This window comes from Rattus norvegicus, chromosome 6 (genome assembly GCF_021556685.1).
Source record: "Rattus norvegicus strain SHRSP/BbbUtx chromosome 6, alternate assembly SHRSP_T2T, whole genome shotgun sequence".
In the NCBI taxonomy this organism is placed as follows: domain Eukaryota; kingdom Metazoa; phylum Chordata; class Mammalia; order Rodentia; family Muridae; genus Rattus; species Rattus norvegicus.
In genome coordinates, this window is record NC_141539.1 from 42,501,021 (window position 1) to 42,513,448 (window position 12,428).

The 12,428-nt window shown below is 41.6% G+C and overlaps 1 protein-coding gene across 16 annotated transcripts in view; it reads left to right on the top strand.

Moving 5' to 3' along the window:
• The window catches only part of Nbas (NBAS subunit of NRZ tethering complex), a 341,775-nt gene that overhangs the window by 193,932 nt on the left and 135,415 nt on the right, over nucleotides 1–12,428 (top strand). For all 16 annotated transcript variants that reach the window (NM_001427446.1, XM_087554759.1, XM_087554760.1 and 13 more), the window contains exon 42: nucleotides 3,793–3,903. In NM_001427446.1, coding sequence (NP_001414375.1) covers nucleotides 3,793–3,903 — 111 coding nt within the window. The remainder of the gene's footprint in view (nucleotides 1–3,792; nucleotides 3,904–12,428) is intronic.

Sequence of the window (12,428 nt, forward strand, 5' to 3'; positions counted from 1 at the left end):
TGCAAGAGTGGATCTCTAGGAGTGGAAGAAGGAGCTCCCTTGGGTTTCACTGTTGCTGTGCTGGGTTTTAGTAGTGTAGATGAAGTGAGTAGTATTTACTGTGCAGAGGATGGCAGGTGTGCGGTTACCATTCAGTTCCTCAATGGAAATTGTCTCTAACACTTTCACTCCACCACTGAGTATGTATCATGGAGCACCCCCAAAGTTCTGTGTGTGGGGCTCTGCAGGCTTCATCTGAAGCCTTTCATCACCACAGCTCTATGATTTAAAGTATTCTTGTCTGCATTTAGTAAATGAAAAAAATGCTACTTAGAGACAGTCGGTGGCCCAAGTTGCATGGGTGGTACAGGCTACAAGTTTCACCTTAATCTGCCTCTTGTTGCATTTGAAGAACATCTCATCTTTGTCACAACATGGTGTGCCTTCTTGTACACTGCTTCTATTGTCAGTGAAGCACTCATGTGCCATGAAGTTTAGAATTGTAGTATTGAAACCGTGGCTGAATTCTGCATACATTGACTGGGTAGCTACTCATGTCTCCTGAGAAATTACTTTGAAATACCAAAAAAGGTTTGGATTGTGGTAGTGGTATGCTGTTATTCATATTATCCTTAAATCCTTATGAAAATGGCAAAGGAACATTGCCATTCTCTGATAACTATATCAGACTGTGTCTCTTTTCTCTTAGAGGTGTCTGGATTCCCTCTGAGGTAAGGCAGGGCATGGGGGAGTCGAAGAAAAAATAGTGTGCAAGCCTGTGCCAGTCTCAATTAAAAAGTGGCTTTCTCTTCTCATCATTTCTTCCAAAAACTCAGCTTCTGAGTCATTTTAAAACCTGAATGTATGGTGGCCTAAGACAGCTTCCTTGCTTCTGGAAGAAGAATCTGAGAAACTGGGTTTTAAGGAGTTGTCCCAGGCCTCACAGCCAGGAAGGACTTGAGTCTGGGTTTCTTACTCTGTTACAGTGTACTTTCCTTTGCCATTTGTAATCCTCACCGCCATGTTGATGGTTTCTTATGAGAGGGTTGTTATGCAGAATACAGTGCTGTGAGGGATGGAGTGCCTTATTTTATTAGTTACATTTTGCTGGAGTTTTGTCTAAGTATGCAGCTGGCATATGCTATGTGAAATATGTCCTCAAGGACAAATATATGTTTTTGATAAGTATATAATAGTGTCTTCTATATTCGGTTGTTTAGAAAAATACACTGCAGTCTTTGGATGGCTTGTTTGAAATACCTCACAGTTTCAGTGGGGGTTTGAGCTTTGCCACTTCTCATTTGGTGAATATTCCAAAATCTCAGGCAATACTGAAAAAAAGTCTCCTGGTTCTTGCCACTCTTATTTCCACTTATGCACAGGCTGACTCTTCTTCTTATACTCTGAATTTCATAAGTCTTTTATATATGTCTTGTATTGTCTGCATGTCTTTGTGAAAACATTCTCAGAGCCAGGCAGTGTAGTTTTAAAGAGGGTATAAAATAATTCTTCTACTCATCTTCACGAAGTGATAAAGATGCTAACGCACGACTGGAGTGATAGCTTAGTTGGCAGGTGCTTGCCTTTTATGCAAGAGGACCTGCATCGGATGCCCTAGAACATGTGGAAGAGGCCAGACAGATTGGTGACAGTTTCTTACAATCCCAGCAATGGGGAAATGGTAAATAGAGACAAACATATCCCTGAAAGCTTATGGACAGCTACCCTTAGCTCTGTGGCAAAGATGCAGGCCAGTGAGAGACCTTGACTCAAAAGATGGAGTCACCTGGAGACTGACCTCTGAGATTGTCCTCAGATGTCCACATCTATACCATGTATGACAACACTCTCTTCTCCTCACACAAATGTGTACACACACACACACACACACACACACACACACACGACAATCCAAATGTAACATGTTCCTCTGTTAAGTTGTCATAACTGAGAGGGCTCCTTGGTGATGTTCCCTAGTGGTCTCGTTTTATCACATCGGGTCTGCACTTCATTAGAATCATACCCACTGACAGTAGCACACTGCATGGGTTAACACACTTAATGAGAATCATACCCACTGACAACAGCACAGCACACTGCATAGGTTAACACACTTAATGAGAATCATACCCACTGACAACAGCACAGCACACTGCATGGGTTAACACACATAATGAGAATCATACCCACTGACAGTAGCACACTGCATGGGTTAACACACTTAATGAGAATCATACCCACTGACAGTAACACACTGCATGGATTAACACACTTAATGAGAATCATACCCACTGACAGCAGCACAGCACACTGCATAGGTTAACACACTTAATGAGAATCATACCCACTGACAGCAGCACACTACATGGGTTAACACACTTCATTAGAATCATACCCACTGACAGTAGCACACTACATGGGTTAACACACTTTTGCAGCACGTTATTTCCTTCTGCACTTCTTCACTTCCTGGAATAGCGTCCTTCTTTTAAAGGTTTATAGAAAAACAAATAAGAATCCCAGAAGAATGCAAAAGAAGATGGGCACAGACACCATACAGCAGCAAAGCCAAAGGACTTAGGAGGGACCTGTTCAGGAAGCTTTTGCAAACCCCTGGGTAAAGAAACACAGAAGCACTGTGGCTCATTTAGCTAGAGATTTAGCTGGCCGTCCGCACAACAGAGTCCATGGCTGCTGTGCTCGCACCAAGGCCCTTCTAGCTGAGGCTAATTCCATTTCTTACTTTTTTGCCTTCGGAGAGAAAGTAGGATTCCTGCAGTAACCACAATGTTACTTCTCTGGACTCTTTTCCTGGTATTGTTTATGGACCCCCCTATCCCCACACTCACCCTTACCCCCACTCCCACATACACACCCTGTGATATGCTTTCCTGTCTTAAACCTCCCTCCAGATCTTTGTTGGCTACAAAGAGTGCTATAGGTTTTGAGGATCGTGTACTTTTCCTGATGATCAGTTTGCTCCGTTTATCAGAAGTCGGTTAGACTGGCCTGCTGACATTTGTGCTTAGTTAATTTTCATTTGTTCATCTGTCAGTTCAAATTGATTACTCTTTTTTTTTTTGGTTCTTTTTTTCGGAGCTGGGGACCGAACCCAGGGCTTTGCGCTTCCTAGGCAAGCGCTCTACCACTGAGCTAAATCCCCAGCCAAATTGATTACTCTTATCCAAATTCTTACAGTATTTTGGAATTAAAGAAAACCTTCCCCTGCTGTATTTAATCACTATTTTATGTCCCATTTCCTATTAGACTGCGTGTACCAGAAACATCTTACTTATTTTTATGACTGAAACAACACAACACCTGATAATTCAGAAAACAACATTTTTATTTTATAGTTTACTTCCATGCTTTTCAAATATCATCTGGGGGCTCTAGAATCTAAATCAGAATTCTTAATATTTTCTTTCCTCAGCAATATTGCTATTTGACTGGGTAATTCTCTCTGGGAGAAGGCCAACCTATCCTCTATAGGATATTAAGAATCGTACCTGGCTTCTGACCACAAATCCCACCCTATTTGTGACAATTAGAATGTTTCTTCACATCTCCAGGTGGCTGGTAGGGTCAGAATTACCTTGCCTAGGGAGCCACTGGCAAACAAGTCCCTGTAACCTGCCTGGCAGCACTGTGAATGGGAGCTGGGTAGTCCTTCCAGTGGCTTCTTGAGAGCTCACCTAGGAGGACTGTGCTGCCATCCCCGACACAGCTGTTTGTCTGGAAGAGAATTTTCTTTGCTGGTTCAGGTCATTTGTTTTTCTTTTCTTTCTCTGTTCTTGGTGACCACACCTGAAGAACCCTTGAGGAAAATGTCTACAGCATTGCTCTTTCCCTGGCACAGCGGTACAGTATCTCACAGTGGGAAGTCTTCATGACCCATTTGGAGTTCCTGTTCAGTGATAGTGGGTAAGTATAGTTGGCATGCGTGTTAATGTCCATGTCTGTCTCTTCAGGCTCTAGTTTAGAACAGTCTTAATACCGTGCAATGCCAATGTACCTCTTAGCTGTAGTCCAGGATGTCTTGGCACAGGCTTTCCTTCTCTAATAAGCTCATAAGTTTTATTTTTCATCAGATTTCTGAATTAGACACTTACAATGCATTTATATGTTTATTGAGAATCTGTTGGCAGTGGTGTTTCAGTAGTGGAGAATATGGGTGGGTATCTTGGTACCTTCAGACTTAGGGTCTGCACTAGGCATTAAATGACAGTTGAATAATGGCCCAGGGTAGTATCAAAATAAACCTTTTATCCTGTATGTAAGAAAGTCCAGTAAGGAAGGTAGAACGGTTAGTGGAGGCTTTCCCAACAGTGTACCCTTTGAGGAAGGTAGAACGGTTAGTGGAGGCTTTCCCAACAGTGTACCCTTTGAGGAAGGTAGAACGGTTAGTGGAGGCTTTCCCAACAGTGTACCCTTTGAGGAAGGTAGAACGGTTAGTGGAGGCTTTCACAACAGTGTACCCTTTGAGGAAGGTAGAACGGTTAGTGGAGGCTTTCCCAACAGTGTACCCTTTGAGGAAGGTAGAACGGTTAGTGGAGGCTTTCCCAACAGTGTACCCTTTGAGGAAGGTAGAATGGTTAGTGGAGGCATTCCCAACAGTGTACCCTTTGAGGAAGGTAGAATGGTTAGTGGAGGCTTTCACAACAGTGTGCCCTTTGAGGTGTGCTGTGCTTTGGGTATGGTTTGAGTAGCTCCCAAGTATTTACTTTCTGAGTTTAATTGCACTGGAAGACAATAAAGGGGTAGTAGTGTAACCCTGTTATGATGATATTTAGATCACAACTATGGAGTCTAGGGATTAGATAAAGTAGTCAGAATAGAGCTTCTCCATTTGGAGTAGAGACTGTATTAGAGGAGACAAGACAGTGTAGACAGTATGTGCTGCTTTCCCTTCACCTAGCAATATTTTGTGCAGACTTAGAGACTCAACCAGGAAGAATATTTTTAGCTTCTAGGCCTGTGATCTAAGTAAACTTTATATTATGGTGCCTTCTTTTCTGAGTATTTATTAGGGCAATTCAGCATGAACTTTTACAAGCTGAGATCTCAATATTGAGTTAAGTTCAACTGTACTGGAAAGGGTAGGAAGCCATTTTGTGGCAGATGATTTAGTGAGCGTAGAGGTCCTTTGACTAGGACTTGATGAGTCTGAGGGCCTGGCAAAGAAGCTGTGTGAATGAGGCCAGAAGTGGGGGATTGCATGTGTGTAAGACGTAGGAAGTAGACCATGCTGTGCTTATGATATGGCATCTTACATGTTTATTAATCACAGAAATGTTAACATCTATATTTTAAGCATTTATCAAATTGTACTGTGATGATGCTATTATAGATGGTAAATGCAGCATTTTCCAGGCTCTAGAGAGGACCATTGACATCTCTCTAGGAACCAGAGGCTAGTTAAGCATTTGAGTGAAAGAAAAGGTGAAAATGGAGAATGATCAAATTTTGAGTTTATAAGAACTCTTTGGTTTGTATGGAAGAAAGCTCTGTAAGGAGCTGTTACAGGTGATGCCAGCTTGGAGTCAGATTTTGAAAGTATAGAAGAGGCAAGAATACGTTTTAGAAACACTTGAAAACAAAATAGCTGTACTTAGCATATTGGTTAGTAAGGGTGATGTAGACACAGGAGCAGTAAGGGGAAGGTCTATGGGCCAACCTGTTGCAGAGCAGCACCCAGGGTGAATCATGGAACTCTACAAAGATCTAGCAGGATGGAGAAGTGACTTGTAGCTGAAGGCTGGGCTTGAGGACAGGCAGAACAAACCACAAGAGGCAGGCTGGAGGCCTCCTTCATGGCCTCTGCATCAGCTCCTGAATCCAGTGCCAGCCCTGCTTGAGTTTCTGCCCTCATTGCATTTGACAATCAACTGTTATGTGGATCTGTGAGTGAAATAATCCCTTTCCTCCCCAGGAAAGTGTTTGGTCACAGTGTTTCATGACAGCAATAGGAACTTTAACTAAGACAGACAGAGAAGGAGGGTCTTCCATGTGTCTTGGTAGAGAATAAGTATCTAGCAAAAGGTACAAGAGGAGGAGGAATGAGGCATGAAAACATGTTCTTGTTGTTAGGAAGCCCCTTCTACAGTGTTCCAGGAAGGGAAGGGAGAGCTGAGGGGTCAAATCTTGTTTAAGGGGACAAAAGGTCTTTAGGACCTAGTACGTTTAATTTTTCTTAATCATTGCAGTGATTAAGAGAAATGAAACGTCTTCATTTACACTTTGATCAGAGTGTCCCATGATGATGGTGTTATGGAGAATAAATATTGTCCTGAATTCACAAATTCTCAGGCACAGCAATATGTTCAAGTAAATACTTTCTATGATTTGTCTGGTGTTTAAAAATATACCATAGCATTTTTAGTATGTGTCTTCTATTTCATTGAATGATACATAAGGGATGTTGTCTGTGTAAACAGGATGAGTCTTTGGTCTCTGAATATATTACAAATTATCAGGCAACTGAGGAGCATGCACGGCTGTTCCTGGTGTATTATTATACCTGAGAGCAGTGTGATTATGCAGATGCACAGCAATTACAAAGCAGGAAATCGTTACCTCCTGGCCTCGCTACTTGTGAGTGGTAAGGCACTTAATATTGATTTACTAAGTGCTGTTTGGGACTTTGTTTCTTGCTTAGAAGGCAGCACTTTGCCTGACTGCTTAATCAAACATACTAACTGGTTATTGGAAATCAGCCTTGTAAATACTGTCAGAATTGCCCAACATTTTAACAGTAAAGCCAGTGACATTGGGATGTTAACCACTGGAATAACAGAAATGCTGTTCTTTGCTTCAGGGTATTTATTGTCTTAGTATTCCTTAGGTAGTATCCCTTGTTCACCATGAAGTTCATTTCTCCCTTGATCCTTTTCCCTCCTCTGGCCTATTTTAACCTGCAGCACCACCTTGATAGGCATCTTTAGGTGGCAGATGTTTTCCTCAAGTCTAGATCGCTGGACCAGCTCTCTGTGTGCAATGCTATCTGTGTGGTTTTGAACCAGCTGATCCTCTTCTCTGGAGCTTGTTCTTGACAACTCTAAGCAAAGAATAGTATAACACTGTTGCTATAAAATTAAATAAAAAATGTTGTCTTTCATCCCTCACTAGGTCCAGCACTGTAGTGCCCCATGACATCTGTTGGATGTCTTCATCTCAGTCAGTAAAGTCTCTCACTCACTTTGCTCTATCCCATATCATACTGCCAATGGCTACTCTCTGAACCTGGCAACAATCTCTCTACCCATCTTGTTCCCAAGACAGGTTGCCACCATGCCAAACATACACATCCCAATTCCGTGGCAGCCCAGTGTCTCCAGCCACCACATACTCTCTTGAATTCAATTAAATCACCACATGAAAGAACACACAACACAATAACTTCTGATCCAACTGATAGGATATAATTGCCCACCTAGACATACAAAGGCCCTGTACACATCCATCCCTTAAGAATATTTATAACAACCTGTAAATGTGGAGTGAGGAATCTTAACATCTGCCTGCATGTTCTCTCGGCTGCTAACCCCCTCTCTGGTTCCAGTCTTCTCCTCCTCTCTAAAACTTTTCTCCCGTCCATCCTTCCTCCTCATACGATGACAGGCCTCATTTTATCTTGTACCTGCCTTCACCTGTATAATGACATCATCCTACGTAACAGGTGATTAAGTGGTAAGAAGCTAACCTGCTCTGCGTGATGCTTGACCACTCCCTAACGCATTTCTGTGGCTGACCCTCTAAGCACCCACACTTCAGTCTCCTTCCTCCTTATATCTCCCTTCTTTCTTTTTTTTTTTCTTCCTCTTACTAGTTTTAAAGAAAACTAAAAAAGAAAAATGGATTTTTGCCTATTACAAGTACATAGACTCACCACCACCCCTGGGTAGACATTGGTTTTCTCAGCCACTTAGTTCTGCTGTGGTATCCCTAAAACCTGCAGGATTGTGAGTCTTAAGGGACAGAACTGTGAGGCCCAAACAGCCTGTTTACTATCAGGGCCATTCCTCCAGTTTCTTCCCTGGAAAGTTACCTATGCAGTTTTTAAATGCCATGAAATTAGAAATTTATACAGAGTATCTGTCTTCTAGAGAGTATTTTTTTTTTTTTTTCCGGAGCTGGGGACCGAACCCAGGGCCTTGCGCTTCCTAGGTAAGCGCTCTACCACTGAGCTAAATCCCCAGCCCGAGAGTATTTTTAAACATGCCTGTTAACTGTTGGTTTTTATTCCACATTCTCCTAATTCATCTGATGACCACTGCAGTATATCTGACCAATTACTCTTCAAGTCAGTATGGTTATCAGCTATTGCCATGAGGGTAATGATGGTACAGTATATGGTAACTATCTAATAGATGATGCCTGTTACTGTATCTATGCTATGGTATTTCTGTAATATTGTTGAAGATGCAAATAGTATGTAGTTGAATAAACCTGTCAAAATTGACCTTTCCTGGTCAAAAACTTAAAGAGACAGGGTTGTCCTTGGGAAGAAGATAAAATTTATCCATGGGCTTCAAGATTGACACTGTATTTACATAATAAAATGCCTAGTGAAGGAACTCACTGAGTACCTTTGCTACTAAAATAGACACTCAACTCTTTCACTATCTTGGTAATGTAGAAAAATTAGTCAACTTAGCAGTGTCTTCCCTGAGGCATTCTTGTGCTAGATAACTTAGCTTAACCCCCTTCCCAGGTGTGCCTGTCATTCAGAGGGTGCATGTGTCATTTCCTAGTTGCCAGTGCTGAGCCACTGAGTACTTATTGGGATTCACAACTCTTCATGCTTTGGGGAATAGTCTCTGTGGAAAATGCATAGTCACTGTGTCTCAACTGTGCCCAACACAGTTCTCTGAAGGATACTTTAATTTACCTCTGGAAGATCTAACTGTGGAACTGCTCCTCCCACTTTCCAGTTAGCCTAGTGGTTTCTGTAAGGAAATAGGAACCAGAGCATCTGCAGAGAGTAGATGTCAACCAGAGTACTGCTGGGTTACCTGTAAGTCATGTCCCCCCTGATCCCCTTCCTTTCCCCTCTGTGCGCTCCTTCGAGCTTCTCCAAGAGCCTTCTTTGTGTCCATCATTTTCTTTCCTCCTTTCTCTCCTCCTTTTGTACTCTTTTTAGTCAACTAATGGAATTGTATTATCACGCAGTCTCAGACTGAATAAAGAAAAATGTATTTAGATAAATTTGTTTTCTTGTACAAATAAAAGTCCCTTTAACACATGGTGTTTTGAATCATTTTAGGTTATTGACAACTTGAAGGCATGATAGAACACCTTAATCATAGGATTAGTTATAATAATTTATTCCTTGAACAGTAAGTACAACCAGTGCCTTCCAGTAGTTAGCCCTTGAAAGTTAAATAGGCAGCACATGGAATATGAGCTACACCCCAGTCCAAGAAAGAAGCACTGAAACCATTTCCAAGGTAATTATTAGTTAGATGAGAAAAGTCTCCGAAGGGTTTACAGCATTTTGTTGGCTTCCCTGAGTGAGGTTCTTTAGAATTGTTTTCTAAGCAAAGATTTAATTTCTTGTTCCAAAGAGGATAAGTTTGTTTCAATGAAAGCTATTAAAATAGGCTATTGATTACTGGCATCTACGAAGATCTTAGCACATTGTAATTTTCTGGAGAGTGGTGCTTGGGTCTTTATTGTGTATCAGTAAAGGTATTTCAGGATCTGTCTTGACAAGATAATTAGCTGAAATTGTACATTAGACAAACTGAATTGTCAGTACAGAATTTGAGTGGGTGAGGCGAAGTCATGTTGAGAAGGACTAGATTCAGAACTAAGTCAAATAGAAGCTAAGTAAACCATTATGGAGCCATTGTCCATTTTGTGGATGGCTTTACCCTGAGCACTGTTTATTGGAGTGCCAGGGGTGTGATGTAACAGGAGGACTCTCAGGATATTGCTGCTAGGAGGAAGAACTGTTAAAGATGGGCTGCTGCTTGTGAGACCATTGTTACTATGGGTGCTGGCCTTCTTGACAGCACAGTTGTTCTGTGAGATAGTGAGCAAACACAGAGGCTAGATGGGTCATCTCACCCACTTCTTGATAATTGCCCAACTATAAGTTATTAGCATAGGAACCAACATGATGAGTACCAAGTTCTTCCTTCCTGACCTCTGTACACCTTCAGTGTGCACACCTGTCAGTGAGGATCATCTGAGTGGGGTCACACAGTTTACTATTTTCTTCCTCACTGAATCATTCTCAGATCTCATCTCCTCCCTTTTAAGTTAATTATTTTATTTATTTACATCAAATGTTGTAGAGTTGTTTCCCCATTCCCTGTTACCTTTGCTTCTGAGAGGGTTCCCCCTCAAATATCCCCCACAACCCTGGAACATCAAGTCTCCACAGGATTAGGCTCATCCTCTCCCACTAAGGTCAGACAAGGCAACCCACTGCTACATATGTTCCAGGAGCCTCAGACCAACCTGTGTATGGTTGGTGACTCAGTCTCTGGGAGCTATAAGGGGTCTGGGTTAGTTGACACTATTGTTCTTCCAATGGTGTTGTTATCTCTTTTCAGCTCTTTCGGTCCTTCCCCTAACTCTTCCATATAGGTCCCCGGCCTCAGTCCTAAAGTTGACTGTAAGTATCTGCATCTGTTTAAGTTAGCTGCTTCTAAAGCCTCTAATAAGCCATGCTAGGCTCCTATCCATAAGTACATCATATCATCAGTAATAGTGATCACATGGTGGGCATTTCGGCTAAGGTCACCCACACTGAGTCCCGGAAGTCTCCCTCATCCTGGGTCTCTCAAACTTTCTAGAGGTCTCCCTAACCCCGAACCCTGACAGCTATGTATTTCCATTTATTCTCTTAGCCCTCTGGGCCTCTCTCCTGTGTCTTTCCAAACCAAATCCCCCCCTGGCCCCCCCGCCCCATTTATTTCCCTCTCCCCTTTCCCATTCAGGTCTCTGCCTCCCTCTCTGTCCCATGACTATTTTGCTTCCCCTTCTAAGTGGGATTAAAGCATCCTCATTTGGGTCTTCCTTCTTGTTTAACTTCTTTAGGTCTGTATATCAAGGTTATTCTGTACTTTATGGTTAATATCCACTTACCAGTGAGTATAGACCATGCATGTCCTTTGGGGTCTAGGTTACTTCACTCAGGATGATATTTGCTAGTTTCATCCATTTGCCTGCAAAATTCATGATGACTTTTTAATAGTTGAGTAGTATTACATTGTGTACATGAACCACATTTTCTGAAATCATTCTTCAGTTGAGGGACATCTCGGTTGCTTCCAGTTTCTGCCTAGTAACTATAAGGCTGCCATGTACGTAGTAAAGCACATGACCTTGTGGTATTATGGAGCATCTTTTGGGTATGTGCCCATGAGCAGTATAGCTAGGCCTTCAGGTAGAATTATTTCTAACTTTCTGAGAAGCTGTCAGATTGATTTCCAGAGTGATTGTACAAGTTTGCCATCCCACCAGCCATGGAGGAGTGTTCCTCTTTCTCCACATCCTTACCAGCAGTGCTGTCACTTGAGTTTTTGATCTTAGCCATTCTGAGTGGTGGAAGGTGGGATCGGATTCACTTTTCACATTATGAATAAACATGAGAAATTTGCCTTACTTTCCTACATGACTACTCACATTTTTCCCCAAGTATTTTTGGGAGTCCTGGAAACAGCATTTCTGTTGGTATAGTGAGCTGCCTAGAGAACCTCACCAGTGGAGATGGTGTCTTGCCCTGTCTATGGCCCTGGGATTGTATAAGACCTGAGGCTTCTGTCTAGGGAAAAAACAAAAGATCAAAAGATCAAATAAAGCTGCCTTCTCTCTCCAGTTAAATAAAACTCAGAGAAGCCAATCAGGCAAACAAAATACCATGAACTTTTTTTTCTCAGCATATTAGCCTTAAATAACTCCCTTTAAAATTTATATTAGAATTTGAGTTAGTATGAAAAGATACTTAAATTAGTATGAAATTAAATATTAAGATGCATCTTTTATTCAATAAGCAGTACTATAGACAGTATTGAAAACATAATTATTTCCTTCCTGTATTAATCTTACTTGAATCTGGCATAAAGTTTATTTTTACTGAATATTAATTCAACACTCTTGGGTATAAGATATGCCTAGATGATGTGGTTTTATTCTTCCCCTTCAATTTCTTCCTTTCTTTTAAATTTGCTTTTTTATTTACTTGTATATTTTATTTGTGTTCCTATACATGTGTGTGGAGATCACAAATGCTTTAGAATAAATGCCTGATGTTTTATGGCCTGTCAAGAAATGGTGGTTCTGGAACTACAGGAATGCCTCTTTCTTAGGCCTGCTGTAGTTCTGCCTCTGGTGACTGTGAAAGCCACACAGTAGGAGGGCATCCTGCTTCTTTGTTTCTCTTATGTACACTGCCTAAGTCTTGTGGCTGCTTAGAAAAGACTCATTAGAAATGTCCT